Source organism: Melanotaenia boesemani, chromosome 18, assembly GCF_017639745.1.
Source record: "Melanotaenia boesemani isolate fMelBoe1 chromosome 18, fMelBoe1.pri, whole genome shotgun sequence".
In the NCBI taxonomy this organism is placed as follows: Eukaryota; Metazoa; Chordata; class Actinopteri; order Atheriniformes; family Melanotaeniidae; genus Melanotaenia; species Melanotaenia boesemani.
Window position 1 is genome coordinate 25,346,533 of NC_055699.1, and position 27,282 is coordinate 25,373,814.

Sequence of the window (27,282 nt, forward strand, 5' to 3'; positions counted from 1 at the left end):
CAGCATGGTGTAGCATCCCTGCTTCTTCTAACAGCTGTCTGGAAACATCTGGGAAGTGAGGAGACCAGTTGCTGGAGTTTTAGGAGAGGAATGTTGTCCCATTCTGGTCTGATGCAGAATTCTAGCTGCTCTACAGTCCTGGACCTTGGTTGCAGGATTTCTGCTTCCATGATGCTTCACATGTTTTGTATTGGTGAAAGGTCTGGACTGCAGGCAGGCTGTTCAGACACTGATTTCTGGAAGTCTTCCTGAGTCCATGCAGTGGTTTCCAGTAGAGAATCATGTCTGCTTTTAATGCAGAAGACCACCAATCTCCAGCCTTGACCCATGCACACAGAGATTCCTCCTAATTCTCTGAATCTTCTGATGATATTCTACACTGTAGATGGTGGATCTTTAAAGTCTGAGGAACATTTTCCTGATATTGTTCCACAGTTTTAGATCCAACCTCTGTCCAGCTTTCCATCTGAGAGACTCTACCTCTCTGAAATGCTCCTTTTATACCCAGTCATGTTACTGACCTGCTGCCAATTAACCTGATTAGCTATCAAATGCTCCTCCAGGTGTTTCTGATTTGTACCAGTTACTTTTCCAGCCTTTTGTTTCTCCTTCTTTTGTTTTTCCAGACGTGTTGCTGCCATCAGATCAGCTCATATTTTCCATCACATGGTAAAATGTCTCAGTTTCATCATCTGGTATGTTGTTTATCTTCTACTGGGGATAAAATATGAGTTGATGAGCTTTGGAAAATATAAAATTGAGTTTTTATTTACATTTCAGATATGGTCCTGACTCATTTGGAGCTGGAGATGTACACTGCTATTCATAACTACGTTTTAAAGCGTACCTATTGGCTCTTTCACAGGTGTCACCATTAAGTTGATAATACTGCTTGTTTTATTTTATTGATTATAATAGTGATGCACAGGCTTATTTTAGTGTACGAGGCAGTGAATTGTGTTTAATTTCATTATACTGTTTAAGGAATACTCGTCTAAGGTTTTAGTCAGTTAATCACTAAAACGTGTCACAAGGTGGCAACAAATTCAGAGTAAAACCCAAAACAAAATCTATCAGGATCGACTGAGTACTTGATGTTATTCCAGTGTAGGCACGAGGAAACCGCACCTCAGCTCGCTGATGGACCGCATGAAGGTATGATTACGCCGTATGCATCCGTTGTTGTTCGAGATATTTTTCCACACTGTGGCAACGGATGAGGGATACGCTGCAAGGCAACGGCTGCTGAGAGCCAGCACTTTCATAATTGCCCAGGAACGATGCACATCCCAGTTAAAGCAGCGATAGAGTGAGTTATGACTGTGGTGGCGTTTCCTGAGAAGTTGGCCAAAAAAAGATGATTTAGACAGATCACACATCTGGGCTCCTCGGACACTGTTTAAACACGTCTTTATTCCAGGAAGAGAGGAATGTGGAGGGCGCAGGGTGAAAAACCCATCACCCAACAGTGACATTTCCAGCATGGCAACCCTGTTTGAGGCTAATTCTTCTCCTGTAATAACACCCATATATTCAGCTGCAGTTGCTTAAAAAAGAATTTTATTTAGTTTAATACATCAGGTGGTTTTATAATGAAATATGTTTACATTCAGCTTTACAGTTCATCCAGAAATCCTCTTAAAACAGGAACTCTGTCAGCCTTAAAATATGCAATTTACAAGGTTTACATCAGACTGATACCAGTTTAATTAGTAAAATCCTCCCATTTTGTTCTTTTTCTGTAGCATGCATAAGTTTGGGCCTCCCTGCTCAAAATTCCTGTTGTCATTAACAGTTCAGGAAGTAGAAGAAATGAGCTCCACACAGGCATAATGTTAAAGATGAGGCTTTTCCTTTGTTTTAAATACTTTTTTTTTTCATTTACTTTTTTTCATTTCACAGAAAAGAAAGAAGAAAAAAAAAAGTCCAAAAGCAAAAGTTTGGGCACCCCGCATGGCTATGACCTGGTACCAGGGCTTGTAGAGACTTTATGTAGCCAGCTGAATCTTTCTGCTCTTGAGGGATTTTACTCCATTCTTTCGGTCCTAGGAGATTCCTAGGTCTGATTCTTTGGTCTATCCAGATTTTCTGTGATGTCAGGAGACGATGAGGGCCGTAGTAAAACCTTCAATCATCCATCTTTAGGAAACATCCTTTTTTCCACCTTCAGCTTCTTTACGGATAGATTTATGTTTGCATCCAGAATTTAATGGAATGGTAGTGAATCTATTCTTTCCAATACCCTTGAAATGCTCCCTGTGCCACTGGCTGCAACACCAACACAAAGCATGATTGTTCCACCTCCGTGCTTCACAGCTGGATCGGAGAGTTCTACTTTAACCTCATCAGTCCACAGGACACCTTTCTAACATGCGTCAGCATGAGAGGTTTCCTTCCACCGACTCGCCCATGGAGGTCATATTTGTGCTGGTGTTGGTGCAAAATGAGTCTGATAACCCTCCTGAAGGTCACTGACAGCCAGATGAGGGTTTTATTTGCCTTTAGAGCGATCTTCAAGCAGTCCCCACTGAAAACAGCTCATATAATCTTCATACTGTTAGGAACTGTGGCGGAAAATTATTCGTTATTACCAAAGCCTTTGTGAAAGAATTGTCCTTCTGGGTTTAATCATCAGCATTTGTGGTGCACAGGCCCAAAGAATCATTTATAGGAGAAGAAGTGAAGGTCTCATCATACACAAACAGTTATCAGTGATCACGTCATCAGCTGTCCGTGTGTCGTTCTTCTGTCTGGTTATCAACGGCTCGGTTCTTTATTATCCTGAGTCAGAGCGACACATCTTTCCAATGACATCAATCGTGTCACATGTACAGAGTAGAAAGTGTTATTGTTCACATCAGCGAAACACTTTGTATGAACAGAGAAGATCAAAGTCAACAGAAGTGAGGAAGCTGCTTCCTAAAAAAACATCAGTAGCTGTGACAACTGCTTAGAGGAGGGCATGGCTGCTGCTTGGGACAAGGTAGGAGGAGTCGGAGTGTATATAGAAAACTTTAAAACTTGCATCAGCTGGCCTTTCCTGACCATGACTGAACAAACCGCAACTCTACCAGGTTCAAATCTCCAGGGGTTCCCATACTTTTGCAGTGCTAAAAGTGTACAAAATATAAATAATCCTCCTTAAAAACGTTGAAAATAATGTGCCACCTTTACTTTCATGCTTAATTCAGCTCATTTCTTGCTGAACTGTTACCAGGAACATAAATTTTGATCTGGGTGCCCAAACCTTTGCATGCCACGTCCCATTTTCTACGAAGTTAAAGTCTTTATAACAAGAACCTGAAAGGCTGGAACTAAACAAAAACAAAGAAGAATGGCACACAGATTTCATGCAATTAAAAGAGATTTAAAAGCACGTACATGTGGGCAGACGTGACACTTACGCCACCCCGTCCGGAGATCAAACCCGGACCCTGCAAACATGGTCCGAGGTCTGGGAGCGCTGGGAAATCCATCAGCTTTTTCTTTGATTTTCCAAATTGAGTGGAAACACCCTGATGACTCACACTGCTTCATATTGAACACGTCTCCTTTGTCTCGGACCAGAAAGGATCCGTGGGAGACTCGTGGCATTACTTGTGATATTACTGATATTATCTGTCTGGGTGAGTAAGCTACACTCCATTAAAGCAACTCATTACATTAAAAAAGAACGAAGAGGAAGAAGGCGTGCAATTTAAAAGGTTCCCTCTACTGCAGCATCCAGTGGAAAGCCTGCTGGTGCCTGTCTCTTTGATTTATGAAACTCCTCTGCTAAAGTTTGAGGTCCAAGTCAATAAAAGAAATAAAACACCATCCAAACACTTGGAAAGACAATGTGGCGGTTGTGTGGACAACAGAGACACATGATCAAAGCGGTGAGACGGGATAGAGCGCAGCTTGGCCTGATAAGCTTCTCCATAAGCAGCATAATATTCAGAGTCTGTGTGAGGAGGAGGGCGGCGGGGGGGGGTGGCAGGGGAAAGACAAACACTGGAGAAAAGTCGGTCCTGCGTCGATACAGATGTGCATGCTAAGGCAAGGTGCTTCGAGACAAAAAAAAAGAAAAAGACTAAGCTGGAGACACAAGGTTTCCATCCTCATTTCTGCTCTTCTGTCTGAGAAACTTTGGCTTCATTTTTCTGCCAACGTTCAAACTGACTGAGGTCCTGAAACTGCGACAGAAAACAAAACACGGGAAGGAAACGCTGGAATCTCTCAGCAGGAAAGCTGAGCTGCAGCCGTGTGTGGACGGTTGGTCCTTTCAGACCGGAGGACAGCTCAGCTCAGGACAAGACCTAACAGGAGGGGGGGAGGGGGGTTCGTTGAAGCATTTGAGGGTATGTGCTTGTTTGAACACGCGTGTCGGCTACACCACGGAGCAGTATCCGCCGCAGGTTCCAGGTCCGGCGTCTTCGTCTGTGAGCTGGACAGCCCGGCTGTGGTTGTCGCTCTGCCATAAACCGGGAGTCTGGATGATCTTCTCCACCAGCTCCTCAAACGCACACTGGACGCCGTCCTTCGTCTTCGCGCTCGCCTCTGCACACAGAAAACAGAGCGGGGGAGGGGTATGAAGCCCAGACGGAAGAAATACTTTAAAAAATAAAAACCTGATGAAAAACTGAGTAAAACCTGAATATTTTCATCTCAGTTACATTTAATAAATTATTTTATGCTTTTTAGACAAATAATTATAAATAAATAAAAAATTGTTTTTTTCTAAGAGAAAAATCAGACCAACACATGAATATTTTAAACAAGTCGTTTCTGTGCTGTAAGACATGAGCCCGGCCGGGAATCCTCCTGACTCACCTATAAAAAGCATGGAATGTTTTCTCGCAAACTTCAGCCCTTCGGCCCGGTCCAGCTCATGGTTTTCCTAAAACAAAGGAAAGGTAATGGCTTATTTGAGGTCTGCTGGGAGGAGCTGTCCACTAACTGTGGTCATCACAGAGGAGAGAGAGGAGGAAAAACAGCACAGTTCATTCACAGTCATTTCTCTGGGATATCAAAACATAAAGTTACCATAATAAAAGCATTTTCACCTGAACGGGGAGACAAACGCAAACAAGCTGCTGACCTTATCGATTTTGTTTCCCACGAGCATCTTGACCAGGTCGTTTCTTGTGCAGTACGTCTCCAGCTCATTCAGCCAGTTGTCCAGCTTGGTGAAGGTTTCCCGCCGAGTGACGTCGTACACTGCAGAAAACCCAATCAACAAACTCAGAGAACAGAAAAAGGTTTCTGTACTTCACTGCTGCCTCCACGATACAAAAATCTCATTTTCCATGACTGGAATAGTTTCCACAGAACAATCAGGCTGGCTCTGGAATTATTAAAATTCATCCCTGTTTTTTATTTCAGCTTTAAACCAGTTTACAGTCTTGTCTGCTTTTAATATTTTTCAGCACAACCTTTACGTGTGTAATTTTAAGGTTGATTTCTTTTAGTGTGAAAACCACAAACATGTTTAAAGGTCCCATATAATGCAAAACTCAGTTTCTAAAGGTTTTGTAACAGTCATATGTGTCCTCGTAGCCTGTGTATGAGGCCCAAATGAGAAAATTCTGTCTCCTCTCTCACTTGCTTGTTCCAAGGGAAATAATGAAGAGAAATAACCACTGGCCCCAGTAGTGGATACTGCCATTGACCCAATCATTGAGATTTTCACCGTAAACACTATTCTGGCTGAGTCCTGTCCTTTCATAAAGCCAAAGTTAAATTAACATAATATAGTCTTACTTTTTTTTTTTTTTAAATAGGGACAATATGTGGACATCAATCACAATGACTCTGAATAGTCAAGGCCTCAGGGACCCCAGATTGGGGACACTGCACTAGATCAGTGATTCCCAACCCTGGCCTGCTATCCTGCAGGTCTTAGGCGTCTCCCTGCTGCAACACACCTGATTCAAATTCCTGGCCATTAGCAGACTGGAGCAGAGCTTGTCAGAAAGCCATTTAATTTGAATCAGGTGTGTTGCAACAGGGAGACATCTAAAACCTGCAGGATAGTGGGCCTTGAGGACCAGGGTTGGGAATCACTAGAAGACAGAGAGGACATCACAGGTTAGTCCTCCTGTCCACCAGGAGGCAGCACTTCCATGTGCTTTTGGTGGATTTTGGTCACTCTCACACGTCGTCGTGAGAGTCAAATCGTATAATTTTCAGATTGGTTGATGCGGGGCATTTTTCCACTTTTTTTTGGCTTTTTTTCCCTGATTGTAGCACTTTTCATAGAATCAGTCGTTTTTACTGTTTCTTTCTCAATCAAAACGTGACGACGGAAAAAGTATGTTGTAGATTTTTTTTATATAATCATAACTGGTTTTACTGGTTTATAAACACAATTTAAAAACTGGTTGATAATTGAAATCTGTCCTGTTGACAGAAGAAGGAATGGAGAGTGTTCAGCGTCATCTTAAACTGGATCTGGACAAGCCGCTGACCCCAGAGGGATAACATAGAAACCCAAATATTACAGTTATTGTGTCATTAAGTCTAAAGGGTTTTTATAATATAAATTAAATAAATAATATAATAGACTGAAATTAAATAAATAGATACGTCCTCTGTGACTCTAATGTGCTCATAAAGTGTTTTAGAAGTTTAATTTATTTCCTGTGAGTCTTTCTGTGTGATGAGTTTGTGACTGGGGGCCACACACAAAGGCTGATGATGAAGGTTTGCTTACCGAGGATGACTCCCTGGGCACCGCGGTAATAACTAGGTGTTAGGGTCCGAAAGCGCTCCTGTCCAGCTGTGTCCTGCAAAACAAGCACAGCTCAGCAATGCAGAAAACTCTGGAGTAAATGCATCCATCCATCTTTACGCTGATGACACCATCCTTTACTTCGTCGGCTCCTCCTCAGATGGAGTTGGTCAACAACTCCAGCCGAGTTTCAGTCCTCTCCAGATTACACCACCAAGAACAACGTTGTGGTTTGGTAAGAAGGCCTTTATGACCTCAAATGTCTTGATGGGACACCTCTAAACCAGTTGTTCTTAAACTTTTTGTCAACGTTATACCCCTGTAGAATAATTTTTCAGGATATTTGCTTTTCACTCTGTTGTCCACTTTGTAATAAATCCTCCTTTCAGAAGCCATCACCGACTCTTTATTCCTCTCTTATTCGGCCGTGGTTACATACATGCTGCAAAACTCACTGGTTCATGTTGACAGAAGACTCTACTGGATTTTTCCCTCCTTTCTTAACAACTGTTACTAAAGTCATCCTCTGCATACAACCACTGCTCTGCAAACAGCATCTAAAACCAAATCCTCTTTAGGCTTGTGGTCCTTTCAGTCGGCTGCAGCCAGAGACTGGAACTTTAAAAAAAAAAAAAAAAAACCCTTGAAGCCGGACGCTTACATCTTTTAAAACTTTAACTTTTAAAGAGCAAAGTTGCTTCCCCTTCCTGTTGGCTGCCTCGGAGCGTGTATTTAAGTCTTTGTGAATATTTCATAAATTTGTTTACCTAATCTGCTGTTTAGATTCTTTGTTTTAAATGAATTTGTATTGTTTATTTTACAGCCTGGTTTTCCTCTCCTTAAAAAGGCCTCCCTGTTTGCCAGGCTGGAAATAACACTTTGTTCTTGCCTGGTTAAAAAAAGGTTAAATTAAAATGAATAACTCATTCTACATCCTCAGGGTGATGCTAACTATGATGCAACAGTGCCACCTTCTGGTGACTTGTGTAAACAACCAGACAAACAGGAGCTGAGTGCTCATTTGAATTAAATGTTAAATTAGAGCTTTTTAAAGATGGCACAGGTTTTAGACTCACCCATATTGCCAGCTTGGCCTTGTTGCCATCCACGGAAATGGTCTTCACTTTGAAGTCGACACCTAGACAATGAAAATTCAGCCAGTCAATCAAACAGACATGCTTACCTCATCCTGGTTTGGTCCAGTATCATGATGACTCTTACAGGTTTGGTCAAATACTGCCAAGAATATTATATCATGCTGACAGACTATAATTATTGATGATGAATTGTCAAAACATACATTACCACACAATGTCTCTGAACTTTTAGTAACCTAGGCTGGCAACATGCCCGATCCATGCCTTTTAGACTTAATTATCTCCACCACAAACAGACGGTGTAACAGTCCAGGTTGGGATAAAATAAGGTCAATAGAAAATTAAAATCCACCACCTGTGAAAAAACTCACAAAGCAATGATTTTCCCAAAAACATCCCTGCCAGGATGGGACATTTACATGAGAATAACGTTGACGCCCCCTCCTCCTCCACCTGCAGAGTAAACCTCCTCTGTTGCCTTTGTGCAGCACCTCAGTGACTGGATGACAGATTGAGCTGAGTTTTAACACCCACTGACAGATTTACCAAGGAAATGTACACTTGTGATGGTTTTCTACATCTGGGAGTCGGGAGGAGAGCTCAGCTCAGAGCCAGAACAGAGGGGGGGTGTTCCTCAAACACAAACACATGCAGTCTGTTCACACAGCCAATCACAACAAACAGATCTTCATCAAGTCCAACAGGTTTGTTCAGAAACTGCCAGAAGCATGTGGAGATGAGTTTACACCAAACATTTCCCTGAACCATGACCTGGACCAGGACTCCGCTGATGTAAGTCATCACAAATTCAGCCGTGCCCCTCTCTTGGAGCATACAGGAGAGCATCTGTTTGTAATATCACAACAAAAGAAGTTGCCGCTTCCAGTGGAAGTCGAGGTCGTGCTGATCCATGCAGGACAACTCGTTTACAGCAGATCTGTAAACGATCTGATCTAAATACACCGACGGCATCACCAAGATCCACACACCGAGAACTCAAGTCAACAGAAGAAATGACTGATTAAAGTGGATATTTTACCCTGCGTTACCTTCTTTAACCTGCTTTCTTGTATTAATTCTTGTCTGTTTTTGTCGTTTTCTTTGAGCCTATATGGAAATGTACGTTATCGGTGTTAGAAATACAATTAAAGACAATCTGACCAGACTGACAGCGACTCTTAAAAGTACTCTGCCCCAAATATGTTTAAAATACCAAAAATGTAAAACAAAGTATGAATAAGGGTATAAATCACAACTGGGATCACAATCTGATATTATATTAATTCACCATGTGCTAATATCACAACTTCTGCCACAATCTGATTTTATTTAAATCAACTCAGGATCCAGTGATCAATACGGGTCCAAATCACAGCTGAGTTAGTGATTACTTCCATTCAGAGCAAACAAACAAAAATAAAAAAGCAGCTAAAACATCAACAATCTATTTTGTTTCCTGAATTCAGACATTTAAAAAAAACCAGACCGAACCATTATCATGTGCAAGAAAACTGACAGAATACGTTTCTATTTGCAGACATTAAAGCAGGATACCGTGTAAACCTTACTCAAACCAAATGATTTTAGTTTCATTAGAATAACCAAGTTCACACAGTCTGACAGTAGCAGCAAAGAGACCATCAGGATGAAGAGAAGTGAAGAAAATCCAGGTAATTTCCTTAGAACGAACTTTATCGACAACATCACACATTCAACAGAAAAAAAACACATTTAGAAAGTGCATGCAAAGGGCAAAAAGACGCCAAAAGAAGAGTAAATATTCATATAGCTTGTTATTTGTGTTGAGGCAGAATTTGAGCAGCGACAAACTGAAATCTGATCCAGAAACTGGAACTTTTCATGGACTGGTAAGTAAAAAAGCTTGTTTGTTAATGCTGGATGTGGCTCGTGCTTTAGCTAAAACGTCTCTCAGCAAATACCATGATGCTGGCTAGCTGTATGTCTGACATCCACACCAAACTAGGACAGGATGGGACGGGACAGACCTAAGCAAAAAGCTAGGTCTTTGGTCTATTTTCTTCTGTAGCCCTGAGGTTCTCCGGCTGGACCAGTGAAACAAGTATTGTCAGCCAGTTTGGAGAAGCTGATATTCTGTTTTGTGGATGGATCGTTCACTGTCCTCTGAACCTGCCTAAGAACAGATTCAAATTCAAATTCAAATTCAAACTTTATTTGTATAGCCCTTTTCATACATTGTCATGCAATACAAAGTGCTTTACAGTGTAAAAACATATATTAAAAATCTAAGAGTAGAATAATGCAAATGCTATCTACTTTACATTTGAAATCACACACATTCACACACACACACACACACCCAAGCGCGCATCACACAACACAAACAGATGATGCCACTCTTCTTTTCATAGAATTAAAAGTATTCCTTCTAGTTCCTGTCTCTTTAACTGAAACGGTTTAAGAACAAAGTTTGAGAGAGAGATCTAAAAGACAAGATAAAAGACGATTGGCTTGACACCACTGTGAGGAAGCAATACCTTGGGGACCCATCCACACCATGAGCGCCCCACCAGCAACCACGGAGGCCATCGCCACAGGAGCCGCCAAGATCGGGTCAGGCGAGGGCCCCCACCACAGCCACAGGACTGCAATGCAGGGCCCGTCAGCCATCCCGTCCAGGTCGACCCCCGCAGCGACAACCCTGCAGGCCGGAGAGACAGCCCACGATGTGGAGGATCCCCATGAGGGAACACCGGAGCTAGAGGATAAAAGATAAAAAAAAAAAAAAAAAAAAGATAAAAGCTGAAAATAAAACACAGTATAAGATACATAAAAGAGCATAAATAAATCAACGTAATAAGAACAATATAAGAAAATTAATATATATTAAAAAGTCAATTTAAGACCAAGATACAAATGAGTGATAAAAATAGACAAAATAGATAAATAGATTAATTAAAATAACTGAATAAATAAACTAATAATATTGTTAGTCAAATAACTAAATGATTAAGAAGTTCAATTAAAAGCTAAGCTAAAAAGATGTGTCTTGAGCCTCTTTTTAAAAGCATCTACAGTCTCTGCAGACCCGAGGCCCTCTGGCAGGCCGTTCCACAGGCGAGGACCACAATATTGGAACGTGGCCTCGCCATGTGTTTTGGTCCTCGCCTTAGGAATGACCAAAAGGCCGGTACCAGAGGACCTCAGGGTCCGCGAGGGTTTGTAGTCTAAAAGCAGGTCAGATAAATAAGAAGGCCCAAGACCATTAAGACATTTATAAACAAGTAAGAGAACCTTAAAATCAATCCTGAAACGCACGGGGAGCCAATGCAGCGATTTTAAAACTGGTGTAATGTGTTCCCGCCCCCTGGTCCTCGTCAGAACTCGTGCCGCTGAGTTCTGGAGTAACTGTAAGCTAGAAGTACTCTTTTTGGGAAGACCAGAGAGCAGGGCATTACAGTAATCTAATTTACTAAAAATAAAAGCATGCATCAGCACCTCCGTGCTGGCAAGAGAGAGAAACGGGCGGACTCTGGCGATGTTTTTAAGATGATAAAAGCCTGTCTTTGTGACATTTCTAATGTGTGGAATAAAGTTCAGCTCAGAGTCGAAAAGAACACCCAGATTTCTCACACACTGAGAAAGTTTAAAGTCTTGTAGTTTGCATGAGATGCTCCCTCTCTTGTCTTCAGGACCGATAATTAAAACCTCAGTCTTGTCCTGGTTGAGCTGTAAGAAGTTCTCTGCCATCCATGACTTTATATCTAAAATACAGTTTAAAAGGGTGTTAACTGGTTCTAGGTCATCAGGAGACACAGCGATGTAAAGCTGCGTATCATCAGCATAGCTGTGAAAAGCAACGCCATGTCTCCTGATCACGTCCCCAAGTGGCAACATGTACAGGTTAAAAAGTATTGGGCCTAAAATTGATCCTTGGGGAACCCCACACTGCATTTCATGGATTCTTGAGGAGCATGTATCCATACTTACGAAAAATTTACGATCCGTGAGATAGGAGTAAAACCATTTAAGAACAGTGCCTGAGAGGCCCACCATACTTCTGAGTCTGTGTATTAAAATCTGGTGATCCACTGTGTCAAAGGCGGCACTAAGATCCAGCAGCACCAGAACAGAAAGTTTCTGTGCATCTAAGTTACACCTAAGGTCATTAACAATCTTTAAGAGGGCCGTCTCAGTACTGTGGTTCATCCTAAAACCAGATTGATATCTTTCTGAAATACTTTGTTCAATTAAAAACTCATTTAATTGGCTAAAAACAACTTTTTCAATCATTTTACTTAAAAACGGTAAGTTGGATACAGGTCTGTAGTTATCAAGAATGTTAGGGTCTAAATTACTCTTCTTCAGAAGGGGCCTGACCACCGCTGTTTTATAGGCAGATGGGAAGACACCCGTCTGAAGAGAGTAATTTACTATGTTTAAAAGCTCAGACTCAAAGAAACCATAAAACCTTTTTAAAAGAGATGTGGGAATTGGGTCTAAAAGGCAGGTAGTTGGCTTTAGCTGGGAGAAAACCCGACCAAGCATCTTTGCATCAACCAGGACAAAACTCTCCAGTGTTTCCTCTGGTAAAAATGCTTCAGATATGTTAAAATCAACGTGTTGTTGAGATAAAAGATTCAATCTGATAGCACTGATTGTACCCCTGAAGTGGTCTGAAAAGCCCTCACATGCAGCCTCTGATGCTGGCATGGAGGACTTATTAAAATCTGTGTTTATTAAATTATCTATTGTTCTGAAAAGGAATCTGGGGTTATTTTTATTTTGTGCAATAAGGTCTGAAAAATGGAGGGTTCTTGCTTGTTTTACTGCATTATTATAGATGTACTGTTGTTCATGAAAAATCTCATGGTCTGAAGGGACTGGTACTCTCTCCTCTTCATCACCTTCACAGCAGTGTGTACCAACTTGCTGAGCTTAGGTTTTAGTTGTGCTGTCCCTTTATATCTAACTAGGCTCTCTGGTAGTGTCTGATAAAAGAGATACAGGATCTTCTGGGTCACAGCGTACACAATCTGTGCAAATTAAGTCTGCTGTAGACAAATGCACATCTAGAGCCACCTCCTTGAGCCAAAACCATCACCAAACAGACGTAATAACACGGACGTTTCTTATAAATATATCCATTTTTGAAGACCAGTGTTACAAAATCTACCTTTCAGAGACCTGAGTCAGAGGCAGAGCTGACTCCATGAAGAAAGCCAGCTGGCCAAGTAAAACAGTAGCAATCATCCCTCGACCGTGACAAAACAAAGTGTTTTCACCGTCTCAGACTCTTTTTGGATTCTCTTCTTCTCTGGTGGTTTTAACAAAGACTGCATTGAGAAATATGAGTGCCTTATAAAAAAAAAACACACACACACACAGCAGAGTCTAAATCCTTCAACAATATTATAAATCTTCAGCTGTTGAGGGCTCTTCTGAAGAAGATGTCATGAAGGTTGTTAAAAGCTCAACATCAAAATGTGGCTTTAAATGATTGATACCGTTTGGATTAAACTGCTATCAGTCAAACTAAACCTTTACTAGTATAACACACTGTTAGGTTCACCAGATAAGAGCAAATTTTTTCACACTTCTCATTGCGTTTAATAAATCAAAATACTTTTTGTAGCCGTGAGGGTGTGCGGTGACGTTTAGCCAAATAGGCTAATTATCTCATTTAATCTTTGACTCCCCAAAGCAAATGTTTAAAATCCTGGATTTGCAGTAAAGGCGAGGCCAGTGCTGGTCACAGTGTAAATCCCAAAGGTTGAGTTTTCTGAATGAACTCTGATGGTTTACTCACCTATTGTAGCTGATTGTTCTGGGTCAAATGTGTCATCAGTGAATCTTAAGAGGAGGCTGTTGGTAAGAGGAAGAAGAAGAAGATTAGGTGTCATTACGAGCATTTTTGTTTATTACATGAGTGGTCTGGTTTCCAGTTACTGGCTCACATATCGTACCCTGCAGCACCAGACTCATCCAGCTATGCACCTGTATCTCTTACTATTGATCACTTTGTCCTTCACTTGCATTACATATACAAGCTCCAGATGAGGTCATCACTAGCATGTAGTCAAGAGGGCAGGGTTCATTTCTTAACTATGACTAATCAAGTTCAAAGTTCTTTATCAGATCACCGGTAATGAGGATAAGCTCATTTCTATCCTGTGGCAAAAGTCTCATATTTCTTCTCACGGACTGTCAGTAGGGAGCAGCAAGTGTTTATCGTTTCAATTCAACACAGCAGAGAAGTTATGCACAGAGACAGCCAAGATAGAAATAAATTCTGTGTATTAAAATTAATCGGCATGTATTCTCTGCCAAGCAAACATCTCCCAGTTGATTTCAAGCCCTGCTCAAGTTGCAGGGAACCATTACAGATCTGTGTGCTATTCCAAAATCAATCAGTTTGGGATAATTCACACGATAATAACTGTGACAACCAGAATTTTAATTTGTTTACTGTATCAAGCAAACACCTATTACTAGTAATAACAGAAAATTGCTTTTCGGAAACAATGTCTATGGTCTGTAAGATGAACTTGCAGGCTGCAGACATCTGGCAACATGTTTTTCTGATGTCTGGAAATATAAGCAAACGTGTGTGTTGAAGTAACAGAATCAGCTCAACCTGTACTCTGTACATAGAGCTGCCTTTATAGTAAACATATTCGAACTTTTACAGGGAAAAAAAGGTCTTTAAATAAGGTAAAAATAGGCCGTAGTTCAATAAATTATCACCAAAGAAGAGAGGCAAAAAGGTTAACAGAACTGACAGTTGAATAACATTTTCTCAGAATGAATAAAGAGGAGTATTGTTATTTCTTTTCCGTATTCAGTCTTTTGTTAACCACATTCTAGTTAAATAAGCAGAGGTCTGATCATCAGACTTTATTGGCTTGAAATGTAACTTGTCATGAAGTTTATTAAAGGCTTTGGGCAACTCATTATCCCTGTACCGTGAAGACAGGCTGTACTCCTTGTTAGCCATGTGATGGTTGATGGCTGAGCTTGGTAAACAGGATTCTTTCAGTCTGGACCACAGTTATGGAGACCAGCAGACTCGTCCAAGCCGTTTCTGGCAGTGGCACCAACTTTAAGCTTACACAATGATGATGGGGTGGATTGACACGTGGATATATTGATATTTTACACCTGGGAGAAGCAACTCCAGACCCCTTGGGAAGGTGGACCTGCAGGACACGGGCCCAAGAGGTCCGGAGTTGGTGACTCAGTTTTTCACTTTCCTTAGAATATTATGATATTTTGAGGTTGTAAAGAATATTGATCATAATGGCAGAAGTAGATACTCAGTTAACAATATTCTGGTTTACATACTGCCATCCAACTCGAAGAGACACGTTGGAAACTGATCCCGATTGCAACATCTTCAGTCATCTACATCATACGTGAACAAAGATGATGTCACACACAGCTAGCTACTGTTAGCTGGACAAACTGCAAACTACAAGCTTGTTTTCCCCCATTTATGGTGGCCTGGCGTTTCAAGTTGTCTATGGAAAAACACATTAATTCCATTCTGAGCCTTCAACATATTTCAGTTTTTTTTTTTCTTAATCCTTTCATCATCTAGTTGGTACTGAAGCTAGAACTCGCTAGCTAACGTTAGCGTTTAGCCACGACATCAATTTCTTGGGAAAAAGGCTTTCAGATTACCTTGACTTCCCGACACCACTTTCTCCTATTATTAATATTTTCAGCGTGGTTAGGACATCGTCTTCCATTTTCCCCTTTCTGTGAGCTGTGTTATCCTGGACAAACAGCTCCGACGGACCGAAAAGCGACGCTGGCTTTTGTTTACAGCTTGCAATACAGATAGTTTGACAGCTTCTTGGTAAGACGTCTCACTCCAACCATTTCCGGTATGACTTACTGGTACTTCCGGTTGTACTATAAGATACGAATACTTCATATTACATAATAAACGCAGTTACCACAGCAGATATTCAGAATAATGAATTTAAATTATTGATATTTTTCTCTTTTCCCCACAGCCTTGATGTTCGTTAAATTAACTTTTCACTCCTTATTTTGAACAGTCTTGTCCCTGCTGGACACAATACACATGATTTTGTATTACAACCAACAGAATGATAAAGTCTTATGAGTCTGTAGCATCTGTGTTTTCATTTGCATTATCAAACACTAAATTTGCTCCATTCTTTTTAAATTCAGAAAATTGGCCCGACTATTTTGAAAAAGTTTTTTCGATATAGCCGGGCCAATTTGAACAGATTGTGAATCTGATGGCAGCAAAATAGTTCCAGGGTGACGTTGAGTTCAGTCCCCTCTTCTTCTAACAACTGTATAGAAACATCTGGGAAGTGAGGAGACCAGTTGCTGGAGATTTAGGAGAGGAATGTTGTCCCATTCTGGTCTGATGCAGGATTCTAGCTGCTCTACAGTCCTGGACCTTGGTTGCTGGATTTCTGCTTCCATGATGCTCCAGATGTTGTGTATTGGTGTAAGGTCTGGACTGCAGGCAAGCCAGTTCAGCAGCTCCTGTGATGCAGGATGTGGTTCAGCATTGTCTTGCTGAAATTTGCAAGGCCTTCCCTGAAAGAGACATTGTCTGGATGGGAGCAGATGTTGCAGACATCCTTCACAGACGTAGCAGTTGTCCACACTATACTAATGACCTGTTGCCAGGTAACCTAATTAGCTGTGAAATGCTCCTCCAGTTGTTTTTGATCAGTACTGATATTTTTTATGTTCTATTGGGGATTAAACTGAAAAACTATCAACACAATCTTGATACTGATAAATGTTTTATATTTACATTAAATAGAAAACAAACTTCAGTATCAGTTATTTATTTAAACATGTTAGATTAGAAAGGTCCCCACTGAGCCGAGGTTCTGGCCTGAATAATCTTTTTTCTTCAAGAAAAAAAAAGTCCACTTTCCATTTTCTTTAAATACTTAAGATACTCTATCCTTGTCATCAAATATTTTGTTTTGTTAGCTCTGAAACTCCAGATGCATCATAAAGTAACAAACATCTAATTCTTTAAAGTTTAGATCTAGATATTACAGAAAGGGTTGCAAAGTGGAGTGGTTACCAGTGTCCATTCACAAAAAGGTTCCTCACATCTCAGCATGTTCTCCTCGTGCACATGTAGGTTCTTTTCCTCCCACTACCAAAAAACATGCATGTTAGGTTAACCTGCACGATTGTTGGCGTCTTAGACTGTAGACCTATCCAGGATGTGTCCTACTTCCTGCCTGATGGTAGCTGTGGTCAGTTATTTTAATCTACTGTCTGTGTCTGATTAGGTTTTTTTTCTGAAAGCTTTTTCTTGCCACTGCACATCAATCTGTAACAATTAAACAGAAAGAAACCAGTTTTTGTTCTGTATTTAATAAATATCTCAAACAGCATTTAAAGAGCATGATACTGAAATAAAAGGCACTTTAAAAACAATACTGTAAAAAAGCTTGTGTGTGTGGCATTTCTGAGGCATTTGGGTGTGAAAACATTTCATCAATGAATACTCATGTTTCAGTCTTACCGTTTAAACAAAACATTAAACGTAACAGACACAAAAATGTGTTTACAAGTCACCAAAGAAGCTGACAGAAAACATAGTTTTGGTGTTGTCGACATGGGGACCTGAGATTAAAGTAACTGCAGAAACAAAATCTCAATAATACATCGTAACTGTAACCATTAAAATCCTTTGATTGTTCATCATCGCTACAATTTTGTCATTTTAACCAGTGGTTAACAGTCCCTTTTATCAGTATATTAACAATACAAATAATCATAGTTCATATTTGCCTTCAACTTGTGTTTAAACTCCTTCAAGACATAGACTCAGTAAGTACACTGGCTTCTTCTAAATTCAAAGTACATTTACAATCTCTGCATGATCTGCTTTACCACAGCTGTCCAACTGAAGCTGAAAATTGTTCCTATTGCAGATGTTTTCTAAACACACAGATACAACGTGATGGGCGAGTGAACTGAGGTTCTGTCTGGATCAGGAGAACCTTACAGGAAGTCAGAACAAAGAAGCTCCTGCACATGTTGCATATCCATAAAATCCACACTGTCTTGTTAAAAATGAGAAAGAACGTAATCCTCTGCCCAAACCAGTCCTTTGGCAGAAAAAAAAATGCATCAACTTTTGCAAATATGCAACTTCCAAGTATATACACAGACTGTATACTGTACATCTAAAAATACAACAAATACATATAAATCATGTGTGTTAGTAAAAATAAAAGAAGCAGTGGCCCAACGATACATCGTAATGAGAAAACAACAAAAAACGCACATTTTTCCACCATGTGCTCCCGTCCAACCACGAACCAAAAGTAAATACTGCAGCTGTCGGATACTTTATCGCAGAGTTTGCTTCATTTGCCTTCGTATTTGGGGTTGACCACAGTTGTGACGGCACTTTTGTAGATCGGATTTTCCCCCTGAAAAAGCACAGAAACATTTAAAGTAACAGTGGGAATACCAGACTCCATGAAACCGTTAGTTTCTGTTGGACATGTTCACCAAACCAACATGTTATGTACAACTCCAGCTCCAAAAACAGTTGGGACGCTAAAATGTAAATAAAAACAGAATGTAGTGATTTACAAATCTCATCAAGCCACATTTTATTCCTAGTAGAAGATAATAAACACATCAGATGATGAAACAGACATTTTACCATTGATAGAAAATATGAGTTGATAGTGAATCTGATGGCAGCAACACGTCTGGAAAAAGTTGGAACAGGAGCAACAAAAGACTGGAAAAGTAACTGGTACAAACCAGAAACACCTGGAGGAGCATCTGACAACTAATCAGGTTAATTAGTAACAGGTCAGTAACATGACTGGGTATAAAAGGAGCATTTCAGAGAGGCAGAGTCTCTCAGATGGAAAGATGGACAGAGGTTCGCCAATCTGAGAGAATTTGGCTCTAAATATTGTGGAATATCCATCCATTCACTTTTCTGCTATCTGAGGTGGGGTCGCGGTGGCAGCAGCCTAAGCAGGGAAGCCCAGACTCGCCTCTCTCTGGCCACTTCTTCTGGCTCATCCTGACCCGGAAGAAGCAGCCGAGAAACGTAGTCCCTCCAGTGTGTCTTGGGCCTTCTCCGGGTGTCCTCCCTGTGGGATGTGCCCTGAACACCAGGAGGCATCCTGACCAGATGCCCGAGCCACCTCATCTGGCTCCCCTCGATGTGGAGGAGCAGCGGCTACTCTGAGCCCCTCCCGGATCACCGAGCTTCTCACCCTATCTCTAAGGGAGAGAAAACTCATTTTGGCTGCGTGTATTCATGATCTGTAGATCAACTGGTAAATGGAGAGCTTCTTTTTTCAGCTAAGCTCCTTCTTCACCTGACCGATGCAGAGTCCACATCACTGCAGACGCTGCACCGATCATCCTGTCGATCTCCCGCTCCATCCTTCTGTCGCTCACGAACAAGACCCCAAGATACCTGAACTCCTCCACTTGGGGCAGGAACTTGTTCCCGACCTGGAGAGAACCCTCCACTCCTTTCCAAATGAGGACCATGGTTTTAGATTTCAAGGTGCTGATTCTCAAATTGTGGAAAAATGTTCCAAAAATTAAAACTGTAAAGATTTTGGATACATAAACATATGACTCAATCCCAAAACTGTAGTTTTAGCTAAAGCTAAACATGAAGATGATAATTGGCAACAGGTTAGTTAACCAATTAGACATATCAAATATCAACCTTGTCCCATCTGCACAGAGATTCCTCCTGATTCTCTGAATCTTTTGATATTATACACTGTAGATGGTGGGATCTTTTCACAATTTCACCTTCAGACTCTGCCTCTCTGAAATGCTCCTTTTATACCCAGTCACGTTACTGATCACTGTTACAGACGTGTTGCTGCCATCAGACACAATCAGCTCATATTTTCCGTGAAATGGTAAAATGTCTCAGTTTCATCATCTATGTTGTTTATCTTCTACTAGAATTAAAATATGAATTTATGAGATAATTAAATGATTGAAATCTGTTTTTATTTATATTTTGCACAGCTCCCAGCTGTTTTTATCGAATTGGGGCTTTATTCATATCACTTCACAACCATGCTGGTGTAACAACGTACCACACAGTCGTATTCATAAAGATAAAAATACTTACCACAACAATCTGATTTTACTTTTGTTTTTCCCCCAAAACACTGTACATACTTATGAGCTTCCTGGTGTATTGATCACCACAGCACACTCATGCAGTCTTCTTAAAACATATGCAGGGACCCTCCCTCTTCTTATGTACTTATTTATTTATTTACTCATTAAACAAGCCAAAAAAAGAGAGAGAAAAAGTAGGAACTGAGTGAAACCTGGACACACATAAACAGGCCATGCAGGAAGATGAAGAGGAAAAGAAATACAAACTTAAAGGACAGCAGCTTTACGTCCATAGTTTGGGTTCTGGAACTGATTGATTGGACTCTTGTAAATGGGATTTTCTTGCTACAGGCAGAGAATGAACACAGTAATTCAGTAAAAGAGAATAAAGAACATCAGCACAGATAAAAAGCAGCATAAAGAAAATAAGCAGGAAGATGAAATGAGAAATAAATCAGATGAAGTTTTATATATATATATATATATATATATGTATATATATATTGTTTTTGCCCTAAATCCTGACATTGTCATTTCTAATTTCTCATAGGTCAACCTTCCCACATGCAGTGATACTTAAACTTTTCTTTCTCTCCGTCCTCTGGTAAGATCAGGACGGGACGACTTCAAACCCCAAACAAAGGCAGGAGAGGAACACGCCACATGCTGGACACGCCACTTCCACTGAGGCCTTGACCGAGTCCTGCCACTAGATGGAGGAATACTCCTGCACATGAACATGTGAACGCCATCTCTGGGCCATATTAATGTTGGCTGATGATGCGACACATGGCAGAAAGGAGGGGAGGAGCTGTGGCCACTCCCAGGACGGAGTGCATAGCATTCCCAAAAAAGTGCACACAGCCTCCAACATTTTTCCTTTTTAGCTTGAGCAACAAACTATTCAAACTGCCTCCAGAGAGAACGGGAGCGCAGCTTCTCACGATGATTTCATGCCAAAGACATCAACCTCCTTCACAGAGGCCAAACCTCTGCACATTTAAACTTTCAACATGTTCCGGGAACTCACCGTATCCCATTTGGCGTTCATCTTCTCCTTCTCAAACTTGGCAAACTCCCTTCTGTCGTGGATGATCATCAACAGCTTCCAGATGAGCAGAAGAGCCAAGCCGATCAGGACGATGCCAGCGACCACGCCTGCCACGATGGGGATGATGTCAGGACCGGAGGGGCAGTCTGAAACAGAGCAGGGTGTAAACCAAACACCTAATCTCATCCCGTCCCCTGTAGTTACCCCCCTCTGAAACCAAATCCACTTCATGAGAGTCTAGCTCTCTGCTTACCGGGCTTTTCCACCACATGGACCTCTGTTTCTGTGTCATTATTGATGGCGTATGTGTAGTAGATCCAGCAGTCGTTGGCATCCCTCTCCTTGCAGTGCATGACGGGGTAGGAGGCCGTGTTGGGCTGGGGCAGCTGGCCTCTGTCCTTCACTTTCATCATTTTGAAGTAATCACACTTCTCCTTGCACTCCTCTTTCTTCTCACCGGTGCCAAAAGCCCGACACTCAACACAATCCCTGGAGAAATACACGGAAAAAATTTAGGCTTTATCACATTTATCACATTTAATCAGGACTTAACAAAGGCCAACGTTGTGTCCCCACATGGGTCGCTGTAATCACTTCCCCTCACCACAAAAACCATAAAGAAATGTCTTTGTAGGAAAGAAGAGATGGAAAAACTTTCAGCTCCCTACTCAATAACAGACATAAAGATATCAGCAAAGTTAACAAAAGCTTTAATGGCCTTTATTTAGCCAGGCAGGTATGGCACTGAACCCTAAAACTGGTTATTTTAGATATATATTAGGTTAAATCATATCACTAATACAATTTCTGAGATACATTTTTCCTATACACCCAATTTTACCTGCAAAAATCTGTTCAAACCTCCCAGTACCAATATACCACTATAAAACTCAGCTTTCTTAGTATAATTAAATGGAATAATAGTAAGATGTCCTGAAATAAGAAGTGAAAAATATTTTTAAACAAGTGGTAAAACACTTGTTCCAATTTTTTTATTAAGTAGAACCCCTCAAAACTATCTTTTCAATGTAATTTCTTATTCAATAAGAAGGAAAATATCTTGAAACAAGCGAAAGTAAGAGAGATGATTCTTCTGAATTAGAGGGGTACAACATTGAATGGTTACTACTGGACTACCAGGTAAAATATCTACCGGATAATACCACAAGATGTTTTGACACTGGTAGAAAATGTTATATAGTGATGTCACATGATCACACCTTTCCGGCACAATGATGCCGTGTAACTGCACCTGAACCCGTGCAGCACAGGTAAGCTCAGCTGAGTGAGAGATCCCGGGAACGTGGCAGACAAAAGCAGCGATGAGAGCAGCTGTGCGATATGTAGAATGTTGATTTTGGCTAAAAACAATCACATAAACAATGATATCGACAAAGAAAATGTGCTTATTAAAACAATTTTGTGGTAGCGCAGTTATTTTGTCATGTGTTCCTACAGATAGCACGTTTCTGCTGGAAGTAGACCTGTTGCCATGGCTACCCAATGCTGCCAACTTAGTGAATGTCACTATATTTGGTGAATATTCAGACCGTTCTAGTGTCTCAATTAAAAAGAAACAAAAAAAACCCCAACAAATCCAGCGACTTGTTCGGGTCTTATTGGAGACTTGAAAGCATCGTTTCTGCTTCTCATTCTGACCAATGAGAAGCAGCGCTACTGTAGACCCCTCCCCTCAAAGGAGGCCTGGTGTAGTGCTGAAATAAGTACCCCTGTTGTAAAACCACAAAACCCACCCTTTGGCAGGAGTGCTGTTTTCAACACTCCACCGGGCCTTGCAGGGACTAGAAGTAAACAACAAACCAACATATGACAGGATGGAACTGCAGAGGCCTGATGTCGCTGTACGCCTTAAGCCATGACGGGCAAACGGTGGAGGGATTTTACAAAGGCCTCATGTGCAACCAAAGACATCAATATCATAACAGAAAAACAGCATGATATCATTTTTTGGCGATATCATCCACCCCTAGACAGAATTCAAGAATTGCTAGAAGGGCAGGAAACAGAGTATCGTTGAATGTGGAGCGAATCAGGAACAGATTCCACAGAAAGCACTTTGGATGCCATCAAAAGAGCTATATAAATCTAACTCAATATTGATCTTGTTTATTCAAAATGCTTTGTCTCATTTTTTAAAAGAAACCGCACTATTAATTATTCTTGAATTCAGAAGAACAATCTTTAGTTGCTCTTGTTAGATGATTTTTTTTTCTTAAAGTAGGAAAGAAACCCTGAAAGAAGCTCAGACAGGTTAGTTTTGAGGTTGTTTACCTAATAATGAACTCAGAATCAGTGTTTCACCGCTTGTTTTAACATACGCTCGTAAACAGCCTAGACATTTTTATCCTACTTAAGGACATCCTTGTGTCACGCAGGCCTCGTCAGCGTGGGTGTGTGCCATTAACATGTTCTGTTTCCTCCTCAGTGATTGGCTGGAGGAGCTCCTGTGGGGATAAAGGGCAGTGTCATGGCTGCCAGCACTGCAGCAAGTCTGTTTGGTTATAGTCCTGTTTTGGGTTTTGGCTTCTTAGGTTAGTTTTGTTCTTTACTGGAGCTGCCCAGATCCTACGGCCAATTGTGTGGCTGGTTTGTGGTCTGTTCCCATCTTTTGTTTCGTTTCCTTATTTATTTTTGGTTCTGGTAAAGTTCTTTATGGTTCCTTATTTGAGCCTTAATTCATTCAGGGACAGTAACACGTAGTAAGTTCAGTTATCTTCCAGCACTGGCAGATTATTTCACCTGATTACAGTCTGAATCTTATTATATCAACATAACTGATTGTATTTCAGTGTAAAACTGATCCCTTCACTGTGGATCTCTAAATGGAGGATCGGGACAGATTATCCATGGAAATACAAGCAGGGAATTCTGCACTGCGACTTTGAAAGACAACCACATGAATTCAGTAGAAGCATCAGATTCCCGTCTACCTATCTACTCTAATGTCATATCATGGCCTAAAGAAATGATTAAAACAACCCAGACTATAATCATTTTACCTAAATAGGCTTAAAAAATCTAATCCACTAATATTAACATATTATTTCACTTCTGGTTTGATCTCATACTTGTGCTCAGGGCAGACTCCTGGACAGGTAGGACAGGTTTCACATGTGGGACCCTGGAATTTGGGGTCTGTACACTTGCAAGTCCCACATTCACACGTCCCTCTTCCGTTGCAGATCTGCTTGTTGCTGGCCATACAGCTTCTAGAGTCCAGAGAACAGTCGCAGGCACTTCCTGTCCACATGGGGTCACAGATGCACACCCTGCATTCACAGCGTCCATGGCCTGAAAATCAGAGGGAAGTTTTTAATTTCCCAAACAACGCTGAATAAAGCTCGATCCTCTGTGAAACGGCCATACTCACCACCACACAGCTTGTTTCCAGAGCGGTCGCAGTTAAAGTTGTCACACTCGCAGTACTGGCCGCTGTACCTCTCCTCTGGGTTGTCTCTCTTCTTGCATTCGCATGTGCCGCACACACAGTCTCCGTTGTTGCTGCAGATGTCCGTCCCGTTGTCTTTGCGACAGGTTCGATCCATGTCCTCCGTGGCCACGTCGTTGCTGCTGCATTCACAGTTTCTGCCCACGCGGTTCTCGTTACATCTGACACACACAGACAGGTTGTGATTCCCAGGGATTTTCCCAATAAGATTAAATAAGACTCTTGTAGAGATGGCAGAAATGGGCTTACTTGCACGCTCCACATTCATAGGTCCCATTACCAAAGTGGCAGTCTGGACTGTTCTCAATGGCTTTTTTGTGGCATTCACACTCACAGATGAAGTTAAGGACAACCTCCAGCTCCTCGGTGAATCCCAGGGGCTTTATCTTAATGGTCTCAGACTTACCGTCCTTTGGACAGCCCTTTGAAGTGACACTGATATTAAACATGACCTGGAAATGAAGGAAAAGGAAGAGAAAATGCAGATTTTATGTCATTATAGGTCACACTGGCTCCCTTTTGTTTACAAGCTGAAGCTCAAACTTAAACACAGAGCAGCAAAGATTCATGGTAATAAATCTTATACTGCTTGAAAGCCTGTTTATTCCTTTTAAATGGAGCCATATTTGTAAGGAAGATGCATTTGTGGGATGAGTAGCAGGGTTGAGAAACAAAAATGTCTAAAAAAGAGCGACATAAAATATATACAGATAGTAAGAACAAAATAAGGAACAAACAAGTCCTTAATAAAAAATATGTCTTGTTTCTTTAGACCTCAATCATCCAAGGCAAGGCAAGTTTATCTGTACATCACATTTCATGTTTTACATAAAACATTTTAAAGCATTACAGCGGGCTGCAGGAGAAGCATTCAAGTTAGATTAAAAACAAACTAAACAGAATTAAAAGAAATTAAGAAGAAAAAGCTAAAACAGAACATAATAAAATACAAGAAATAAAAGTTCCAGGAATTAACAGTTGTTTTGATAAAAGGCAGCAAATAGAAAAGTTTTCTTTTAATTTAATTTAATTTAATTTAAAATCTTTTCATTTAAAGCAGCAGAGTTTTAGCAGAACTGCAGTTTTCTGGGAGTTTGCTCCAGAAACTGATGTTGCTTCTCCATGTTTAGTTCTGACTCTGGGAACAGGAAGTAGACGTGACCCCGATGACCTGAGGAATCTGGTTGGTTTATAACAAACCAGAAGATCCTGAATGTATTTTGGTCCTAAACCATTCAGGTCTTTGTAAACTAACAGCAGGATTTTGAAGTCACTTCTTTGACAGACAGGAAGCCAGTGTAAAGATCTGAGGACTGGAGGTCTATGATCTACTTTCTTGGTCTTAGTGAGGACTCGAGCAGCAGCGTCCTGGACTAACTGCAGCTGTCTGACTTGTAAAGACAGTGTTACAGTAGTCCAGTCTACTAAACATAAATGTAGAAATCCTGTTGAGACATCAGTCCTTTAATCCTTTAGATGATCTTTACAGACACACTACGTAACTTTCTGACCTTAAAACTGTGTTCTAGACTCTAGACGCGCTATACAACTTTCTCATTCAGGTCGCTGCGTCACACACTATCAAGCAGGTGTAAACACACCGGCCTGTTTTAAACCGTGCGGTGGCTGATTCAGCAAAGGAACGCAAGACAAAGTTTTTTGGGGGGGGGGGGGAAGAGAAAGAGAGAGCAAGAGATAAGACAAGAGTCCAGATGACACTGTCTTTTACTGGATGGAGATCTCACAGTGCAGGTAGGATGAGGGTGGATGCTGGATTAGCCGTCGATAGGAGAAGCTTTGCTGAGAAATGTTTTGTAGAATGTCTTCAGGTGATAACAGGCTGAGTTCACGACCGTCTTAATGTCATGCTGAAATTCAGGTCTGACCTTTTCATAACTGGAGCGAGATGGAAGCATGTCAATGTTGAACAGCAGTGGCCCCAGGATGGAGCCTTGGGGAACTCCACAGGCTATTTCAATTTGCTTAGATTTATAGTTACCTATAGAAATAAAGTAATCCTCGTCTGTTAAATGGGACTCAAACCAGTTAATTGTGGTACCAAACAGTTTTACCCAGTTTTTCAGCTGGTCTAGTAAGATGTGATGGTTGAACATGTTAAATCCCATCCAATAAACGACACCAAACAACAAACAATAGCAGAATCAGCTGTTTGGCATTGGTATAGAAGAGCTGCCCCAAATTCTCAACTGCTCATCCCACAAATGCATTTCCTTACAAATATGGCTGCATTTAAAAGAGGAATAAACAGGTTTCCCAATGGTACAAGACTTATTAGCAAGAAGCATTGTTACAATAAAGAATTAATCAATATAACACTGAGACTAACTGGTTATGTTAAGTTTATTTAATTGGAAATTATTGTCAGGGTTTCCAGGATGTTCAGAACAATTTTAAATCAAATCACATCTGGCATCACTAAGGAGTCACAAGCTAAAAAAAATTATCTAAATATAGTACTGTTAGTATAGCTGCATGCTGTAAATAGTCCCATCAACCAAAACAAAGTTTTTAGTATAAATATTTATTGAATCTACTGAAATTATTTGCAATCAGTTTCTAATAATTGTGTTAAAACTTTTGCGTAAAAACTTTGTGGTGATGTTTAAACTCAGTGACGGAGACTAAATAAAGAAATAAAACACTAAAAAAGATATTCTGAATGTTTCAAATAAGAAGGTAACTGTGATTTCCCATCTGCAATAAAATAAACCATCGGTGCTTATTTATTACTAAAATAAAAGAGTAAACTTTGGTCCATTAAGCTGCAGTTCTCTGAAAACTTAAAACACAGAAAATTAAGTTAATGGAG

At 40.7% G+C, this 27,282-nt stretch overlaps 2 protein-coding genes across 3 annotated transcripts in view; both read right to left on the reverse strand.

Annotated features, from left to right (window-relative positions):
* Nucleotides 1–1,543: 1,543 nt before the first annotated feature.
* rab18a (RAB18A, member RAS oncogene family) lies at nucleotides 1,544–15,656 on the reverse strand. Its single transcript, XM_041968236.1, has 7 exons — nucleotides 15,472–15,656; nucleotides 13,598–13,653; nucleotides 7,789–7,850; nucleotides 6,695–6,767; nucleotides 5,081–5,199; nucleotides 4,813–4,879; nucleotides 1,544–4,539 (listed from the first exon to the last, which is right to left on the reverse strand). The coding sequence occupies exons 1-7, from the start codon at nucleotides 15,537–15,539 to the stop codon at nucleotides 4,370–4,372; spliced, it is 615 nt and encodes a 204-aa protein (XP_041824170.1). The 5' UTR covers nucleotides 15,540–15,656; the 3' UTR covers nucleotides 1,544–4,369.
* A 1,500-nt stretch (nucleotides 15,657–17,156) lies between these two features.
* The window catches only part of itgb1a (integrin, beta 1a), a 42,372-nt gene continuing 32,246 nt past the window's right edge, over nucleotides 17,157–27,282 (reverse strand). Inside the window, exons 11-16 of one of the 2 annotated variants that reach the window (XM_041968305.1) lie at nucleotides 24,702–24,904; nucleotides 24,375–24,613; nucleotides 24,073–24,295; nucleotides 21,237–21,472; nucleotides 20,963–21,129; nucleotides 17,157–18,242 (exon numbers count right to left, since the gene is read on the reverse strand). In XM_041968305.1, coding sequence (XP_041824239.1) covers nucleotides 18,177–18,242; nucleotides 20,963–21,129; nucleotides 21,237–21,472; nucleotides 24,073–24,295; nucleotides 24,375–24,613; nucleotides 24,702–24,904 — 1,134 coding nt within the window. In that variant the 3' untranslated portion in view covers nucleotides 17,157–18,176. Of the gene's footprint in view, nucleotides 18,243–20,184; nucleotides 20,278–20,962; nucleotides 21,130–21,236; nucleotides 21,473–24,072; nucleotides 24,296–24,374; nucleotides 24,614–24,701; nucleotides 24,905–27,282 lie in introns of those variants that run through there. The other variant, XM_041968304.1, reaches the window with a different exon arrangement.